This window comes from Lipotes vexillifer, unplaced genomic scaffold, assembly GCF_000442215.2.
Source record: "Lipotes vexillifer unplaced genomic scaffold, Lipotes_vexillifer_v1.1 scaffold793, whole genome shotgun sequence".
NCBI classification, from domain to species: Eukaryota; Metazoa; Chordata; class Mammalia; order Artiodactyla; family Lipotidae; genus Lipotes; species Lipotes vexillifer.
In genome coordinates, this window is record NW_006774859.1 from 886,656 (window position 1) to 907,692 (window position 21,037).

At 37.4% G+C, this 21,037-nt stretch overlaps 1 protein-coding gene across 1 annotated transcript in view; it reads left to right on the plus strand.

The window, feature by feature from the left end:
* Window positions 1-20,761, plus strand: part of EYS (EGF-like photoreceptor maintenance factor) — a gene marked incomplete at its 5' end in the record, with an annotated part of 885,136 nt that extends 864,375 nt beyond the window's left edge. Inside the window, 2 exons of the mRNA XM_007449587.1 lie at window positions 14,321-14,482; window positions 19,572-20,761. Of these exons, the coding sequence (XP_007449649.1) occupies window positions 14,321-14,482; window positions 19,572-20,761 (1,352 nt within the window). The remainder of the gene's footprint in view (window positions 1-14,320; window positions 14,483-19,571) is intronic.
* Between the last annotated feature and the right edge of the window lie 276 nt (window positions 20,762-21,037).

The window sequence follows — 21,037 nt, forward strand, 5'->3', positions numbered from 1 at the left end:
GTCTCTTGCCTTTAAGCAGGTCCAGATGTTTTCCCGCACTCCCTCCCAGCTAGCTGTGGTGCACTAACCCCTGCAGGCTGTGTTCACACCGCCAACCCCAGTCCTCTCCCTGGGATCTGACCTCGGAAGCCCCAGCCTCAGCTCCCAGCCCCGCTCACCCCAGTGGGTGAGCAGACAAGCCTCTCGGGCTGGTGAGCGCCGGTCGGCACCGATCCTCTGTGCGGGAATCTCTCCGCTTTGCCCTCCGCACCCCTGCGGCTGCGCTCTCCTCCGTGGCTCCGAAGCTCCCCCCCTCTGCCACCCGCAGTCTCTGCCCACGAAGGGGCTTCCTAGTGTGTGGAAACACTTCCTCCTTCACAGCTCCCTCCCAGCAGTGCAGGTCCCATCCCTATTCTTTTGTCTCTGTTTTTCCTTTTTTCTTTTTCCCTACCCAGGTACGCGGGGAGTTTCTTTGTGTTTTGGGAAGTCTGAGGTCTTCTGCCAGCGTTCAGTAGGTGTTGTGTAGGAGTTGTTCCACATGTAGATGTACTTCTGATGTATTTGTTGGGAGGAAGGTGATCTCCACAACTTACTCTGCCGTCTTGAAGGTCCTCCCCCTACATACTATTTCTTTTTCTTGCCTTATGGTAGTGACTAAAGTCACGTTTAATCCTGAAGAGAAGTGATATCTGTGGGCACACATCTCGTTCTTCATCTTAAAGAGGATGCTTTTAACATTTCAGGATTAATTATGGTTAACTGTTTGCTATAGGTATTTGGTAGATCCCCTTTACTAGGAAACAAAATACTAGTCCTAATCTGTTAAGAGTTTTCATCATTAATTGGATGTTGAATTTTATCAAATATTCTTGGATCAAATGAGATAATCATATGATTTTTCTCCTTTAATATGGTCAATTATGTTGGTTGATTTCCTAATGATAAATTAAACTTGGAACCCTGAGATAAACTCAGTTTGGTTATGACATATCATTTTTACACAGGGAGTTGGATTCTGTTTGATAGAATTCTATGGCTATGTGTACAAGTGAGATCACTCTATAATTTTCTTTTCTCATACAGACCTTCACAGGGTTTTATATCAGTCTTATTCTATACTCAAAATATGAATCATAAAGTATTATCTCTTTCTATATATGTGGAAGAGTTTGTGTAAGATGGTAATTATTTTTTTAAAGTAATTTGTAGAACTTGCTAATATAATCATCTTGGCCTGGTGTGTCCTTGTGGGAAATTTTTGATAACTGATACAATTGCTTTTATTCTTATAGGCATATCCATGTATTTTTTAAAACTTCTCCTTAATTCCATTTTTATAAGCTGTATCTTTAGGTATTCATTGATTTCCCTTAAATCTTCAAATTTATTGCTACAAAGTTGCCCATTAGAACCTCTGATTATCTTTTTAATATCTGCAGCATTTAATTTATAGTATAATTTATTTTTTCCCTGAAGAGTTGAATGCTGAAGATTGGGTTTAGCAAGTTTGACAAATACCCTGAAGGCAAAATCTGGCTTTATCATCGTATTTATTTAGCTTCTATTTCCCTTTTTCCACTTTGTTTTTTTTTGTTCTGTTTTGGTTTTGTTTGTTTTGCCTCTGAGTGTTCTTTCTTTCCTGATCATCAATTTATTTAGAGAGATGTTTTAAAATAATTTCTACAACATTTCTAGTTATTGACTAAAGTCAACAATTAGATTTATTTTAAAGTAACCCTCTGACAGGTATTAGCATAAAGCATTAAAAACTATAGAAGAGGGCTTCCCTGGTAGTGCAGTGGTTGAGAGTCCACCTGCCGATGTAGGGGACATGGGTTCGTGTCCTGGTCCAGGAAGATCCCACATGCCACGGAGCGGCTGGGCCCGTGAGCCATGGCCGCTGAGCCTGCACGTGCGGAGCCTGTGCTGCACAACGGGAGAGGCCACAACAGTGAGAGGCCCACATACCACAAAAAAAAAAAAATATATAGAAGAGAGTTAAGGGTGCTGTGATAGGACACTGCAAATGGGAACACAACTATTTGGGTCCCCAGATTTGAGAAGACAATACTGCTGGAACTTGATCAGAGGTTCTGATGGTGGGAGAGGAACACCGATAAAGAAAAAGGTCGGTCCATAGCAGTACCAGTGCACCAACCTCTAACCCACCCACCCCCACTCCCACTATAGGTTAGGAAAAGTCCATGTTTTCCAGTAACTCATATAAACTCTTTCTGACAATGAATCATTTTTAGGAGACTTTACTAATCAATGTAGGTTAATTAAGAGGAAAACATAAACATCCATCTTTTTGGATAAAGAATTGAGGTTCTCAAAAACAAAAGGGACTTCCCTGGTGGTCCAGTGGTTAACACTCTGTGCTTCAAATGCAGGGAGCAGGGGTTTGATCCCTGATTGGGGAACTAATATCCCATGTGCCTGATCCCAGGTGCCACGTGGTGTGCCCCCCAAAAAAAAATAATTGAGGTTCCGGCCAATGGCCTCAGGGCTAGTCAGTGGGAGGGGCAGTTTCAGGAGGGATAGTTTTCTGAGATAAATAATAGCTAAAAATTCAGATGACTTCCAAATTACACAAGTTTCACTCTTGACCATCACTTTTATGGCCTTATTCATTATAAATCGAACCCCCAAAGAAATGATTAATATTTATATTTACCACTGTTTAACAACCGTGGCATTGACTGGCACCAGGCCAGTGGAATCTTGTGAAAAAGAAAGCAGAATGGGCTGATTAGTGAGGTGGAAACACTTGGATTGTAGTGATGTACTATCTGATTTAGGGAATCCATAGGTTTCTAAAACAAGCAATATTTTACTTTTATAAGAAACTGCAAAGCTATTTTCTAGAGTGTCTGTACCATTTTACCTTCTCACCAGCATGTGTGAGAGATCACGTTTCTCCACATTCTCACCAGCATTTTGTGTTGTTCTCACCAGCATTTTGTGTGTTGTCATTATTTTTTTTAACTTTAGTTTTTCCGGTAGGTGTATAGTGACATTTTATTGTCCATAAACTCTTTTTAGACTTGTGGGTATACATGACACCTGTTGTTTTCAGTTTTGAGGCCTCAGCTGAAACTCTTAGACAACAGGAAATGTAACACTGAGAAGTTTCCTGGATTACTTATATCAAAGAAAGTCAGGCAGACAAGTTTACCTACTAATCAAGCCTCCGAGTTGTCAGATGGAAGGGCAGTGCAGAATCTGTGGGCCTGGTGATATTTTCTAATTGGATTGGTCTGCTAGTTTTGTGCCTATTTTGCCTATTTGTCTCCCAAGTTATATATCCCCACATTCAGCATGGGAAAGTGGAGGACGCTGCAATTAAAAATACTAGAAGAGTCATTTTCACTAAAGATTTTGGAAGACATTGAGGTTTGAAGAAGTACTGATTGGATACTCTTGAAACAAGCATAGAATAAAAAGGAAGAGACATCACACTTCTGCAGAAAAGCCAGCAGTTGAGCTCCAGCCATGATGGGGGAGGTCCCCAACAGGAAGGTTTTCTGGAGCAGGTGAAAGCCACTGGCTGCAGGCTGAGGCAGCTCTCGTGGGCAGAGTGTGGGGGTGGTGGTATGAACAGATCTGTAGGCATTAGGAGCAGCAAACATTGTCAACACGTCATCATTTTCTTACTTCAGGTTTTGAAAGTGGTAAAATGCTCTCAAATAGTGCACATCAAAGAGGGAAATATGAAAATACCTGAATTACAAATACAGTATATTTCAGCAGCTGCTTTTTTCTTTTTCATTATATTTATTTTCCTTATATCCATACTCTGTGTCTTGCTTAGGTTCAAGCATACTTTAATTTTAATTTGTCAGTTGTGTTGTCTTTGAATTACCATGGATCTGGGCACATATTATCATTTTTTAATATCAATTTCAGTTTTAAAGGGAAAAAAGAACCCCATGTCTCTCCTTGTCTTGCTGTTCTAATGAGAGTGAACATATTACCCACTGAATCAGAACACTTTGAAGTCCTATTTATGGCTTCTACCTCTCTCCGTGGGCACTCACATCTAAAAGGCATCAAAACTTTTAGTACTCTACTTGAGCTGTAAAAATTTAATGTGCAAAATCATCGTAATTCAGCACTAAAAGGTATCAACTATCTATTCATGGTTTCAAAAAAGCACAGTCATTTAAAAATAGATCTTCATCTGTCTTATCTATTTAAATAGATCCCTCCCTTATCTAAGAACACAGGGCATTGAAATTCTTGAACACACAGCTTTGAGTTACAAGAATTTCAAGCCAGTAGGAGAAATGGGAGGTGTGAGCCTATGTGCAGCACCTCCAGTGAGATATTTTGAAAACAAAAAAGGCAAGGCCTCATATTAACATCCAGAATATAGAATTTTAACTTAATTAGGATTATGCTCTATTATAAACACATCTTTTTTGGAATTTTTGTGGTTCTGAAAGTGCTGAAAAATTTACTATAATCTTCAGCACCAATAACCAGTGGGTTAAGAAATTTACTTTCTAATTCTTAAAGTAAACATAGTACCATAAAAAGCCAATGTTAAATACTCTTGAAGTGGATGTTATGATGCAAAATGCAGATTCCCATTCCCCTTTCAAAATGAAGGTACTCACTACCTCAACTGCTGGGAAAATTGCCTGCAGGTAGCTTAAAGCTGAGTCCCTCCCCAGGACTGAAGGGAACTGCCTTGTCCACCCCAGTGACAGCCTGAATCCAGTGACTATTTGATGTGTAGACAATGGGGAGAGGGGTGCCTCAAAGGCCTGGCCACCATGCCTCAATATGAAGTAATTCTGAAGGGTCATCCCAGCTCCAGAGATCTCATGATATAAGTTGCCAACTTCTCTCTCTTGCTGCCTTCGCCCTCTCACAGGTGTTGTTTCCAAGAGCATTCTCCAATAAAACTCCTGTACACAAATCTCCACCTCAGAGTCTGTTTCCTAGGAAACCCACTCAGGCGAAAATGATGCAGGAACCAGCTTGAAGGGGCTCCAACTGGTCAAATGAGTAAGAGTTTGAGAAACAAATTAATTATAATTAATTATATTAATTATAATATTAATGGATTACAACCCACTGAATAAAAATAATGAAACTATACTAATATAAAGGAAGGAAGGAAGGGGGGAGGAAGGAAGGAGGGGAGGAAGGGAGGGGGGAAGGAAAGAGAGAAGGAAAGAGGAGAGATCTATCTTAGGTTTATATATTAGTAGAATTTCAATTAATAACTGTAAAAGGAATGTTACAAATAGAGAATCAACATGTGGCAACAATCTCTGGAATGCTGATTGCAGCTGGAGTTGTCAGTGAAGGTGGTGGTTGGCTGAGGAACAGGATATTGATAAAATCTTGGAATACCTTCCCACAAAATACAAATTAATTATAAATGGAAATTGAGAATTTAAAGTGAAGAAACCTGTCAAAGACAAATATGTGCAGGCAATCAAAATTAGCATTACCAGTAAAAAGGAGGGTCTACATTGTGTACCTCTTCATGTGCACAGCATCATTTTTTGGTATTTCGGCAAAGATTACATGATCTGAATCTGGTCATGCAGAAACATCAGATGAATCTAAGTGGAGAGTTATCCTAAGAATGTAAGACCTTTTAAAATCTAAGAATGCAAGACCTAGAAAACAGATAAGAACAGAGAAACCGTTCCAGATTGAAGGACTCTGAAGAGACATGACAACAAAGTGCAACACATATTCCTGGAGGGCATCCTGGATCAGCATGGAAATAGCCACTGTTGGGGCAGTTGATGACATTTGAATTGAGTCTGTAAGTTGGATGGTAGTATTGTACCAATGTTGATTTCCTGATTTTGAGGTTTGTGTGCTAATCATAGGAGAGAATATCCTTGTTTGGGGAAAATAATCACTGGAATATTTAGAAAGGATGGGGCATCACATCTTTAGATTGCTCTTAAAAGTTTCAGAAAAAAGACTAATAATGATAAATGGTGTGTATGCATGTGTGTGTGTAACAGAGAAGAAAAAAATTCAATAAAATAGAAACAACTGCAGAATATGGGTGAAGGAGATATAGTTATTTTTATTATGGCCACTTTTCTATAAGTTTACAATTATTTCAAAATAAATTATTAAAAGTTATTTTCCTTTTTGTTTTCATTATATAACTGGGTTTTTTAAAAAAATTTTTTAGCACTTTCAGCACTTTAAGTGTCCTTGTTTCTATTGGACAAAATGATCTTTTAAACACCTCAAAAATAAGCTCAGACACAGCAAATGTGGTATACACTAAAAAAAAAACAAAAAAAAAACCCCTCAGAGGTGAAGATTAAACTGATCATCATAAGGCCTAGTGCTACCTGCTACTGATAGGGTTAGCTTGTTTTTTCCCTGAATCATAGCTTTGTACAAATCTATACATGTGGATGTAATATCATTCCTTGGATATTTATTGAGACTTGTCTTATGGCCCAGTATATAGTAAATAGTTGTAAGCGTTTCACATGTTTTTTAGACAAGAATGTGCATTGGGAAGTGCTGTGTTCTTCACATTCATTATATCAAACTAGTTGATTCTGCTGTTTAAATCTTCTATATTTCTTACTGATTTCTGTCACTTGACTTATTAACTGCTGTTAATTACTGAATTCCAGATCGTATCTCAGCCTAGCCGACTACTGCCTTGAAAGTTTAAAAGGCATCTCAGCTGTCCTGAGCTCTACATCTTCTCCAAAAGATTTGCTCCTCCCACAGTCCCCATCATTTTGGTTAACAGCAACATCATCCTTCCAGTTTCTCAGGGTAAAAAGCTTGCAGTTATCCTTGATTCCTCTTCTTCTTTCTTCCCACATGTAATCTTTCAGCAAATCTTGTCAACTCTAACCTTAAAATAGATTTGAAATCTAACCACTTCTTACTACTTCCACTCTACTTCTCTGATCCAAGCCACCATCATCTCAGACCAGTATTATTGTAATCACTTCTTTGACAGGGAGACCCCTATTTTCACCCTTGCTTTTGTCACTTTCAGTGCAACCAAAGTGATATGGTTAAACTTAAGTCAGATCGTGGCACTCCTCTGTTCAAAACTTGCCAGTGATTTCCAATTTCATTCTGTCTAAGCTAAAGTCTTTATGATGGACTTTAGGGCCATCCATGTGTAGACAATTTCCTATGGGTCTCTCAGGTTTCTGCACAATTTTTGAGCACAGGCACTGCTGCTTTTGTTTTGGATTATCTTTTCCAGTATGTTCATGTAAAAAACATCCTTGGAAGACAGAGATAGTGCCTTCCTTCAGAGCACCACAGCATGCTCGCTGCCCATTATAAAAAATTTGTGTCTCTGATCTCAGATTTCCTCTCTAAGTAAACAAAATTTCTGACACTCTGGCTATTGCTAATACTGTGAGCGATAAATTGCCCTTTGTTTCTGACCCAGGAGTTTCGTGTTTTCTGCTATCATCCATGAAAATTTGGCACACTAACTTATTAGCCTGCCAGCAGATAAAATCTCAGATACTTCACAGTTCTTTACAATGTGATCTGGTCCCCGTAACCCCTCTGACCTTCTCCCTTAAAACTCTCCTCTTCTTTATTGCCCTTCAGTCACAAAGACTCCTTCCTGTTCCTTGATCATGGCAAGAACCCTCCACGGGGCCTTGCCCTTGTTATTCCCTCCCTCCCCAGTGATCCTCATAGACCTCTCCTTGAGGCTTTTATTCTAATATCACTTTCCGTGAGCCTACATGCACATCCCCTAATTTTTCTTTCTAGAGTGTATCAACATCTAGCATATTACATATTTATTTAGTTTGCTCAATATCTCTACCCACAAAGATGAAATCACCAGGAATTTTTGTTTGTTAGTTTTACTGTTAACACCTCTGACAGTCAGCCAAAATCCTTTAAGTTTACTTCTGGGAATCTAGTGGAAGTCTTAGCACAAACATTTGCCTATGGTGGGATAAGGAGGGTTGTCAGTGGTTAGCAAGTCTAGAAGATGGAAATCAGGAAGTATTACATTTATGGTTCAAAATACATGTGGAATACCTTCACCATAAACTGATGATTTTCAGGAGTTAGTAGGCATACAAGAAATAATTGGAAATTACTCAATGACTCAGCAGCTGGTATGGCCCTGTCAATTTTCCCCTTCGCTCTCTTTTAATCCATAAAAGAAACAGTTGAGTCATAGAGAACTTAGGTATTTTTCCTGTTCTACTCCCTCCTTGAAGCAAATAAAAACATACCTCTTTTTAAATATCTCACACCAATATTTTTAATGTGTGCCATTATTAGAAAATTTACTTCTCCCAGTACTTTCTAAATATGATTGAATACTTAATTAAATAATAAGCTATTAGAGTCAAGCAAGTCTTCCTCATTATATAAAAAAAGAAATGTCTGTATTAAGTACCTTTTCAAGACATACAATGCCAGAGCTACTAATAAAATCTATTTCTTTTGATTTTTAGTTCAGTGACCTTTACATATTGTTTCTTACTAGTCCCTTTTTTGGAGAAGCGCTGGTGGGGCGGTCAGTTGTCTTATCACAAGCTCATATGTGCACAGAGAATTCCTTGTTCTGGTGCTGACCCAGTATCAACAACAGCTTTAGGAGTAACCTCCTAAGGTTTAATTTAATTTAATTTCCATAAATCGGAAGGACAGATGAAGGAAAATGCAAGTGTAGCTTACACAGAAGGGAGCCAATATATATGTTCTAAGTTGATGGAAGGAGAAATTAAATTTAAGAATATAATGTTAATTTTTAAATGTAAATTTGAAGAAAACAACAACAATAATAATAGTCATTACTTACATAATATTTACTGTGTGCTGGGCACAGTTCCTTAAATATATTAACTCATTTAACCTTCATGACAGTCCTATGAAGTACTCAGATTTTCTCCATTTGAGAGACAGAAAAACCAAATCACAGAGGGTTAAGTAAGTTGCCCAAGTTCACATACCTAGTAATGGTGGATCACAAATGGAAATAAAAAACAACTATTTAATTGGAAGAAGGTGTGGATGAAAAATTAGGCAGTATTAAAAACAATTTGTAGGGCTTCCCTGGTGGCACAATGGTTGAGAGTCCGCCTGCCGATGCAGGGGACGCGGGTTCCTGCCCCAGTCCGGGAAGATCCCACATGCCACGGAGCGGCTGGGCCTGTGAGCCATGGCTGCTGAGCCTGCGCGTCCGAAGCCTGTGCTCCACAACGGGAGAGGCCACAACAGTGAGAGGCCCACATACCGCAAAAAATAAAATAAAGGAGACTGTAACTGTGGGCTGAGTAAGGCTTTCTAAAACAAGACACAACAAGCAAAAAACATAATTTAAAAAACCAAGAAGTTTGATGAATAAAAAATAAAACTTTTGAATAACAAAACAAACCATAAGCAAAGTCCAAAGGAAAATGAGATAAGAGATTATGTTTGCAAAATATATAAGAAAGGATTAGTATACAGTATAATTTTTTAAAACTTCACATCCAATAGAAAAACATGCAAAAGACATGAACAGAAAAGTCACAGAAAAACCAAATGTGTGATACTCAAACAAGAAGCTCAACTTCACTTGTAATCAGCAAAATGCTAATTAAATATTAAATCCTCTATGATTACCCCAAGGTAAAAATGTTAATAATTTCAAGTGTGGGTGATGATACGGATACACATACTCTGTCACCCACTGCAGACTGGAGTATAGATTGGTGCAGACAACCTGTGGAGGGGACTTTCGTAGCATCTACTAACTCTAAAAATGCACTTGGACTATGACACAGATTCTATTTCTCACATATTTACACACGAGAAACGTTCTTACATGTTTACAGGGAGGTATAACCAAGTATGTTCACTACAGCAGTATTAGCAATAACAAAATAATTTTAAGCAACCCAAGTGTCTATCAATATGAGAGTGGTTAAAATTAATCAAAGATAAATTACGACATATCCAGAAGTAAAAGGAAGCCAGTGTATATGGATTTTAACGAACAAGGAAGAAAGTGGACAGACAGGGCCACCATACAGGCTGTTCATTGAACATCTCCAGGGAGCACTTTTCACATAGACTGAAACGTGAATGGCACCCCATGGAGTTGTGCAGTGTACCATCTGCATAATGATACCTGGGGGACTTGCAGATGGGGATGATGTCGGGGATTTAACAGGAAACCAAATCATACAAAGCCTCAGAGGCCATGGTAAAGAATCCGCATGTTATTCTAAGTAAAATCCCTAAAGATTATAAACAGGGGAATGAATTCATGGGGGGTTTTTTTGTTGTTTTTTGTTTTGTTTTGTTTTGTTTTTTTGCAGTACACGGGCCTCTCACTGTTGTGCCCTCTCCCGTTGCGGAGCACAGGCTCCGGACACGCAGGCTCAGCGGCCATGGCTCACGGGCCTAGCCGCTCCGCGGCATGTGGGATCTTCCCGGACCGGGGCACGAACCCGTGTCCCCTACATCGGCAGGTGGACTCTCAACCACTGCACCACCAGGGAAGCCCGAATTCATGTTTTTAAAAGATTCCTCTGGCAACTATGTGAAATGAATTAGAGGGGATTCAGAGGAGTGAAAGGTCAATTAGGAGTGTATTGCAATGGTCTAATCAAGAGGCGATAGTGACCTCAATCTGGATAGTGGCAATGGAAATGGAAAGTTGTAGATAGACATAAATATATCATCCAGACAGGATCTGCAAGACCTGCTGATGCATCACCCTGGCAAAGGCAGAGGAAACGTTGGAGAGAGTGCAGTTAGGATGACTACCAGTTTTCTGTACAGAGCCGTGAATGGATAAGGGATCCATTTACTGATCTAAGGAAGTCTGGGGGAGGAATATTTTCGAGCAGTACAATTTCAAACATGTTAAGTTTGATATGACTGAGATATCCAGGACAAGTTATCAATGAGAAAGATGGCTATATGAGATTGAGCTCAGAGAAGAGGTTTAGACAGATATAAATATTCAAAGAGCTGTGATATGTTTTTTGAGCACATGGAACTAGATGAGATCAACAAGAGAAAGAAAAAAAGAGGGAGGAAGCTAGGAAAGCACTGAGGAATTATAAAATTTAGAGGACAGAGGCACATGCAGCCAGAGAGATAGAATGGGAAACCAGAAGAAATGGCTGAGATGTCCTTCAGTGAGGGAACTGCTAAGGAAATTATCCTATATCCATTCTATAAAATATCATGCCGACACAAATACAGTCAGTTAATCTTTGACAAAAGAGCAAAAGCAATACAATGGAAAAAAGATAGTCTTTCAAACAAGTGGTGTTGAAAAAGCTAGATATGCATATGCAAAAAAATAAGTCTAGACATAGACATTATCCTCTTCTCAAAAATTAACTCAAAATGGATAGTATACCTAAATGTAAAATACAAAACTATAAAACTCCTAGAAGATAGGAGAAAAATCTAAATAACCTTGAGTTTGGTGATGACTTTAGATGCAACACCATAGGCAGGACCCGTGAGAGAAAGAATTCAGTTGGACTTCATTAAAATTAACAGCTTCTGCTTTGCAAAGGACTTTCAAAATAATGAGAATACAAGCCACAGACCGGGAGAAAATATTTGCAAAAACATGTCTGAGAGAGGACTGCTATCCAAAATATGCAAAGAACTTGTAAAACTCACCAACAAGAAAATGAAAAACCCAATTTAAAAATGGGCAAAGGATCTGAACATACACCTCACTAAAGAAGATATACAGATGGAAAATAAGCATAAGCAAAATGATCCGAATCATATGTCATTAAGGAACTGCAAATTAAAACAACTGTGAGATACCACACCTACTAAAACAGCAAACATCAAAAACACTGACGACACCAAATGCTAGAAGTGGTGTAGGGCAACAGGGATGCTCATGCACTGCTGGCAGGAATTCAAAATGATACAGCTACTTTGGAAGACAGTGGGCAATTTTTACAAAACTAAACATACTCTTACCAATGATCCAGCAATGACACTCCTTGGTATTTAACCAAATGAGTTAAAAACGTATCTCCACACAAAAAACCTGTGCACGGTTGTTTATAGCAGCTTTATTCATAATTGCTGAAACTTGGAAGCAATCAGGATGTCCTTAAGTCAGTGAATGGATAAATAAGCTGTTGTTCTTACAGACAATGGTATATTATTCGTCACTGAAAAGAAATGAGCTACCAAGCCATGAAGACATGGAGGAACCTTAAATACCTATTACTAATTGAAAAAAGCCTATCTGAAAAGGCTACAGACTGTATGATTCCAACTCTGTGACATGCTGGAAAAAGCAAAACTATGAGGACAATAAAAATATCAGTGGTTACCAGGGGGAGGGGAGAAAGGAAGGGTACATAAATGAAGCACAGTAGATGTTTAGGACAGTAAAACTATTTTTTATGTCACTATACATTTGTCAAAATCCACAGAATGTACACTAAGAATGAACACTAAGGTAAACCATGGACTATTTTTAACCAAGTCTATTTTTAAAAATACTGTGCAAGTATTTAAAAGAACCAATAGGCAAAACACGCTAAAGTCAAAGTTTCGTGAAGTCAGATTATTGAGTAAAAAAGGCAAGTATATTATGTATAGTTTATATATAATATGGTTTCATTTATGTGAAATAAATCAGATACTAGATATACAAACACATTAATTGTATGTGCACTGAAAAACAAGGCCTGGCTATATAATATTCAATAAACTGTTAATAGTGGTTCCTGGGAATTAAGAGAAGAGAAAGAAGAATGACATTTCATCTTTTTACTTTACAGTCTTCCGCATTATTTAAATGACATAATAAATAGGTATTGCTTTAGTAATACTTAAAATAATAATTTCAAAAGGACACACTTTTTAAACCTTCTCTGTATTCTTAATATAAACTTTAATTCAGTGTTTATGAAAATATGGTTCAAGTGACACCTAAGTCAGAAATACCTGGATGTTTATGAAAATATACTTCCTAGACCGCATCTCAGTTTTAATAATTCAGATGCTCTAGCAATGAGGTACAGGACTTTGCATCCTTAGCAACTACCCCAGGTGATTCTAACTTCTGCCAATCTGAATTGCAATAAGTCAAAATGAATGATGTAGTTGCTTAAAAATCAGCAAATGCCTCTGGGGTAAGCACTTACCAGATACCTATCAGCCTAAAAGTGAAAGACAACAGTTAGTACAGGCCTCACCCAGAGGGAGAAAAGGCAAAATAACTAGATTAATGGCTCAAGGTAAGTGGTGAACCAGCACACACACAAGAAGCACTGTCCCATTATAAAATGAGAAAGAAAGAAGGAATATAGACTCCGTAAAGAGATAAAAACTGCCAAGTGTTCAGAACTTTCCTTCTTCGTCTCATAATTCCCATCTGGTCAGTTATACACAGAAGCAACAAGTAATATCTGAGGGACTATAAATCTGTATAAATGATTCTACTTCAATTCATATTGAAATGAATTTTCTCATGCTTAACCTGAAGTAAAACCCAAGAGTTAGCACCTTCTGCAGAGGTATGGTTCTAAATTAATGCCAAGTAAACTGACATTTATTTCGATTTATATAATCACTTAGGGACTTCCCTCGTGGTCCAGTGGTAAAGAATCCACCTTCCAATTCAGGAGACTGGGGTTTGATCCCTGGTCAGGGAACTAAGATCTCACATGCTGCAGGGCAACTAAGCCCACGCGCCACAACTATTGAGCTCGCGCACCTAAGCGAGAGCTCGCATGCCGCAAACTACAGAGTCCATGCACTCTGGGCCCCACACGCCCTAGAGTCCACGCGCCACAACTAGAGAAGCCCACAGGCCTCAACAAAGACCCCACATGCTGCAACTAAGACCAGACACAGCCCCCCAAAATAATAATAAAGAAAAAATAAAAATAAAAAAATATATATATAATCACTTAAAATATCTCGACTTGATTACAGTTTATATTTTAATCAGATATATAGAAACTGAAGAATAATTCATATAGTGATGCCTTCTATCTTCCCCTAATTGAGTCTTTTTTAATGTAAGCATTTTTAATGTAAGACATTCCCTAGAATCTCACATTTTTGAGAAACGAATAAGATATTCTCAGAATCTATGCATCTGAAGTCTTTCTATAATGCAACCTGGAGCAGAGGATTTGTGTCACACAGTACCAAACAAAAGGAGCACAGAAGGTTTTTTTAATTGGCCTCTAGTTAGTGGGATTAGAACAGAGTTACCAAGGTTCAATGTGTTCAGCTGGGAGCAACTCTTGGAAGGTAAGTTCTTAAATGACAAAACTATGTGAATTTATTGTATTTATGAGCAATACACTTTTGAAATTCAGGTCTTTGTTTTGTTTTGTTTTTTAAGCTTTGTCTATAAGTGATCCATCTTTCAAAAGCCACGAATTATCCTGGATGTCTTTTGCTTCCTTTCCTGTTCGAAAAAAGACACATATTCAATTGCAGTTCCAGCCTCTTACTGCAGATGGCATCCTATTCTACGTTGCCCAACGCTTAAAAGCAGAGTCAGGTAAAGTTGGCAAGATCTTTGCTGGGGAAAAAAAAAATTCTAATGAATTCCTAATAGGCTCTTAAATGATGTGTCATAGAGTATTTTTTTAAGTCACTTAGTCTATAAAATATGTAAACATTTGATCTTTTTGTTCTATTGTCACTGCAAATGTATGCTTTGAATTGACTCCTAAATATGAATGTGAGCAAAATAGCAAGAGCTTTGTTAGAATTACAGTTAGCAAAGTCCAAATATAGCATATGCTCAACTTTATAACAATCCCATCAAAAAAAGAGGTTGAAGCTATGCATAATAGTCCTATGTCAAAATGGACAAAATATGCATATATAAGATAAAGGAAAGGAAGGCATGACTGATATATTCCCAGTAAATCCATCCACATTTATAACTCAAAAAAATTCCTTTAAGCTATTCAGTCATTTAAATAGTAAACCTGGGACCCATGTTCCAAAATAAGTTTATAAAAATGTTTTTTTTACTATAAAAATTGCATAAATTATCATAAAATAATATGAAATAAAACTATTTTAGTATGTTTCAGTTTGAAATTTTGATTTTTGTTTTTATTGCTAACTCTTGATTTCCATCTTCATAATATCTTTCTCCAGAACTTTGACAAAGACATTTGCCTATATAGTTACATTTCTACTGCCAAATATTTTTAAATGTTTACATTTGGCTTTTCTTTCAACTTGTTTCTCAGAAAATGAAATTTTGGTAATGATAATTAAATCAGTTTATTTTGTTTCAACAGTGAACAAAAATGATGCTCTGATTTTCACAATCTAGTATAAGGAGTTCTTTTAAAGGTGTCTCATTATGCTGCTAAATAATGAGACTCTCAGAGAATTAGACAAAAGTGGTTCCATCTCAAGGCACTGGTAAAATGCTTTCAAAATAATTTCAAGGAGAAAAGATAAATCTCTTAGAAGAGGTTTGTTCTCCTGAGATTTGATATTTGGTTTTAAATGTATGATTGATTTAAATCTCCCCGTGAAAATGCCAAACGGGAGAATCATGTGCAAACAGAAAATTTCTATTTTTAAATCAAGAGACATTAAAAGACAATCATATTAAATTGTATTGCTCATAAAAACTCAAGGTTTTTTTGATATGATAAGGGCAGAAAATCAAGAGATATTCAGGACTGTGACTGGCCAAGACGTTGTGCTATCATTTTATAATCAGTACACTGGATAGGTATATTTATGTATATAAAATAAAAGGCTCATTTACATTAACACACATAGGAGAGAGGGAGCACACTTTCTTACATCTAAATAGCTTTGTATTTCAGTTCATTACAGTCAAGATTTTCCTTTTTTATGCCCTTAGACACTATTAAAAAGATGAAAATAGATTAGTTTCAAGTCATAACTGGTGCTGCATTTGACATTTATGTAAGGAACTCATGAAAACTTTAAAATATTAAATCTATACTCTACATTCTCAGACTTGGATTAACCTGGAGGTAATTATCAGATGAAAGGCATAAACTTATTTATTAATAATCAGGTGGTAAAGTATGTTTCATTCATTTAAGTTTGCATAAAATACAGGTGACTGCCCCGTACTTTGACCTTCTCTAAGAGCTATGTCTGATATAAACATTAACCAAGCCTTCTAGCTGATCCTCTGCTAAGAGGAGCTATTGGTAAAAATGCCCAAACATTTAATACACAACGTCAAAACCCACAAATTTAGATATCAGCAGCCAGTTAGGTTTTCATATGTAGAAAAACAAATTCTCAATTAACAAGGTTTCTGTTTCTCTTTAGAGCTTAATAATTTGAATATTTCAAATAGTGCAAAATTTAAAACAAAATAACTTAAAAATTATCCTAGTTGATTTTAGATCTCTGATTATGGAAAGAAATTTTAAAGAGATAAACCCTGGCACTTGTTTATCTGTTTCTGCTAAATATTTAATACCTTAAAATGAGCTTTTTTGATACAAAATCAATTTTATGTTAAGCACCAATTAATCACAGATAGCCTGAATTCAACTTGATGTGGTTACAATCCTCACAGATAAATGTGTATTGAAAAAGCCTCATCACCCACAATGTAAAGTCAAAGCATATTCAAACACCTGAACAATAAAAGAGAAATAAGACAAGAGTAAACAAGCAAAGTTGCGTTAAGATTAGCCTTCCTTGGCTGAAGCTATTCTCCTTGGTCTTTCTTCTGGTTGTCAACTTGGCCAGTAATATTACAGATCACAGCTTCAGCTTTCCTAATCATTTTTTAGATATTTTTTATTCCAATGTAGCTCTTTATTGAGGATTATTTACTATAGAACATGCTACAAGTAGCAAGAGAAACTTCTTCCATGATCCTGTGAAAGAGGTTTGTGCCCACTTGCAGGCCATAAAGTATATTCGGAGTGTTATAAATTTTAAAACTTAATATCAATTATATTTCATTGTTCTAGGTTCTGTGGTATAAAAATTTAGATGATTCAATCTGTACTTAATTTTTTCATATATAACCTAAAATCTCATAATGCAGCTTTTCTCTTTCTTTAGGCTTAAAATGGTGTTTATGTTAGAAAATCCATGAATAAACTGAATTTCTTCCTTTTGTCGGGAAAATTTTTAAACTTATATATATTACAGGGAAAAGATCTTTTTGTTTTTTTTTTGCTTTCAGCCTAAAACTAGTTGTTGAGAAATACTGAGTCATCTCACCCCACAAGTATACAAAAGGAATTTCCTAATTGAACAATTACTTATGAGCATCTTCTGTGCCAGACACTGTGCACGGTGCAGGGGATAAAGTGTTGAGCCAAAGTGGCACAGATCCTATTCTCATGAAACTTACAAGTTGGTGGATAAGGCAGCTGTTAGTCAAATAATCACGGATGTAATGACGTAGATTATATTCACTAGAAATTCTCTATGAGGAAAAGGATTAAAAACAAGACAACCATATTTTGCATGGGTTCATACAGGTGGAAATGAGAGGTGTGTGACTTTAGAGCTGCTAGGTCTCCCAACCATCCTTGAATAGCTTGGTGGGGACCACAAAGGGGAGGAAAAAGAACAGACATTGCGCGCTGGAAGGAGGTGAGACAGTGTGGACCATGCATGTAGGAGGAGAGTACCACTTGTCAAGAAATCTCCCTGGACAAGAAGAGGGAAAATTTTACTGGTTGTGAAATGTTAGGGGCAAGGGAAAATACAGTCTCAAGGAAGATTTCTACATGGTTTGCTATGTTAAACACTTTGCTGCCCTCTGGAAGGAATCTTACCTTGCAGGGCTACATTCTTTTCCCAGGCATGGAGAGTTGCATTTGCTTTTCCTCTGAATGCCTCACTGTAACTTCATACACATGCTGGATCCTATTTGTTCAGATTTGTTCAGACATGACTATAGAGTTATAAAATGAGATAAATATTGTGAAGGAGAGAAAACTAGTGCTATTAAAGCAGTATAGTGGAATCAAGGAAGACTTCTCTGAGGAAGTAGCATTTGATCTGAGACCTGAAAGATGGGCAGGAGTTACCTAGAGTAGGTGGAGTGGGACGGGGGAGTGTTCCAAGAAAACAACACACACAAAGGTTCTGTAAGAAAAGGGTAAACCCTAACAAGGTCAGTGCTGCTGGAGGAGAGGGGAGCGAACACTCCCGGTAAGGCTGCTGGAGAGGGAGTCTCTATACCTTAAAGAATCTAGGTTCTTATCCCAACAGGGAATGCCATTAAAGGATAGCATAATGATCAGACTTTCATTTGCAAAGATCACTTGAGCTTCAGTGTAGATTAGAAAATCAACTGGAAAGCAAGAAGGGTGGAGCTGCTCTCCCAATAGATCAAGCTGGAGAGGACAGTAAATTTAACTAAGGTGGCAGAAGAGAAGTGGGCAGAATGAAGGTGTTTACAACAAACCAAAATGCTAGTAAAATCTGTTTGATTAGAGACCCAGGATCACACTTAAATATTTTATCTGATCACTGGATGGATGGAGTGACTTAACTGAGTTTGGAAAGACTGAAGGAGACCAGGTGTATGGAAGGAAGTTAACAAACTGACAGAAACTTTGGAGCTGGAGATGCCTTTAAAACACCCAAGCAGAGAGCTCATAGAGATTTGCGTACTTGTAGATAGAGCTTGCTGCCAAGAGCATGGCTGAAACTTTGGAAAGCACACCATATGAGATTTTCATAGCACCACCACTAATCGCTCTTACTTCTGTGAAGGAGAAATGTTGCTGCTCTATCAGTAAACAAAGGATGTTGCAGCCATCAAGCCACCACATTGCAGCCTCCCCAGGTGAGCCCTGGGGGAACGCAGGATGGAAACAGGATGCCCCGCATCAAGCAGTCAGCTGCTGCAGCCACACCCTGAGGGGACTCAGGATTAAAAAGCACAGGACACTGGCCCCAGGTAGCTGAGGTGCATGTCAAAGGAATGATTTCAGTGAGCCCATACTCTTGCATATTCCCAGACATAGAAAAGCACTAAATTCCTTAGCTTGAGATGTCTGGTTTTCTTTAATTAACAGTAATCTTTTGATATTCTGACCACCTGGTCTTTGTTGATTATTTCCTGTTGTCATCCGTCTCCCGGCACCCTGGCCCCAGCCCCGCCCCGCCTCTTCAAAGCAGTCCCTCAGAGTGATTTGAGTCCTGTCTTCCGGGCTTGAAGTCCTTAGAAAGTCCGCCAAATAAAACATAATTCTCAACTTGTAGGTTGTGCATTTTTTCCAGTCAACACTTCTCTTATCTTCCCCCCACCACCAATGTCTGTCAAAAACAGCATCAGTGGCTCAGAGTAAAACATCCAACTTAATTTTTACACATTCATCCTTAACTTAAACCGTTAAAGAAAAACCTCACTTTAACTTGGTACCACAATACATTCATTCAGTGTGAAATATTTACAACCAGGGAAAACATATGTGGCCAACTCCAGAACAAAAGAATACAGGATATGTGTATGAATGTATACAGATATATTTTGATCTGTAAATGGACACAAAACTCTCTAAAATAACTGTGATCAAGATTTGTAATCTTTTTTCTCCAAAAAGGGGCAAGAGTTTTTAATGAAGTGACATTTTACTGTTGCTTTTCTTTCTCCACAGGTGATTTTTTATGTATCTCTTTAGTAAACGGTTCTGTTCAACTCCGCTACAATCTTGGTGACAGAACTATCGTTCTAGAAACTCTCCAAAAAGTAACTATTAATAGAAGTACTTGGCATGTGATTAAAGCAGGAAGAGATGGTGCAGAAAGCTACCTGGCTTTGGATGGGATAAATGTAACAGAAAAAGCCAACGCTAAAATGAGCTCCCTGGACACAAATACCGACTTCTATATTGGAGGAGTGTCATCCTTAAATCTTGTAAATCCCATGGCAACAGGGAAAGAACCTGTAGGTTTTCAAGGTTGTGTCCGAGAAGTTATTATAAATAATCAAGAATTACAATTAACCGAATTAGGAGCAAAAGGTGGTTCAAATGTAGGTGACTGTGATGGGACAGCCTGTGGGTACAACGTGTGCAAACACAGGGGTGAATGTATAGTAAATGGCACAACTTTTTCTTGTAGCTGCTTACCACAGTGGGCAGGAAATACATGTGACCAGTCTGTGTACTGTTTGAATAATCTTTGCCTCCACCAATCTCTATGTATACCTGACCAATCATTTTCTTACAGTTGTTTGTGTACTTTGGGTTGGGTGGGAAGGTATTGTGAAAACAACACTTCATTTTCAACTGCAAAATTTATGGGTAATTCTTACATTAAATATACTGATCCAGATTACAGAATGAGAAATCTTCAGTTCACTACTATATCCTTAAATTTCAGTACTACTGAAACAGAAGGTTTAATTGTTTGGGTAGGAAAAGCTCAAAATGAAGAAAATGATTTTCTGGCAATTGGTCTCCATAATCAGACCCTGAAAATAGCAGTTAACTTAGGAGAAAGCATGTCTGTACCTATGATTTATAGCAATGGTACATTCTGTTGCAATAAGTGGCACCATTTAATTATAATTCAAAATCAGACTCTTATTAAGGCCTACCTAGATGACAACCTAATTCTCTCTGAGGATACTAATCCACACAAAAAGTTTGTTGCTCTCAACTATGATGGTATTTGTTATCTAGGGGGCTTTGAATATGGCCGAAAGGTAAATATTGTTACTCAAGAGATTTTTAAAAGAAGTTTTGTTGGCAAAATTAAAGATGTATTTTTTCAGGATTCAAAAAAAATTGAGTTAATTAAATCAGAAGGATACAATGTTTATAATGGTGATGAACAAGATTAGGCTAACAAACTAGCAATTTAAATACATAAAATATATATGTAAATATAGTTGATAGTTATTTCTTTGGCATATTGTTTACTGGAAATCAACTGTTTACTATTACCTGAAATAGTCTAAATGTTAACACTTCTTTTTTTTTTTTATAAGCTTATAAAATATAGCTGAAGAAAAGATTTTGGTCATTTTTCCTACATCCAATTTATCTGAGTCCTGAGTTTTCACTCCATTAGTCCATTTAGTGTTTATTCATCTGTGAACTGTTTTTTAAATAAAATT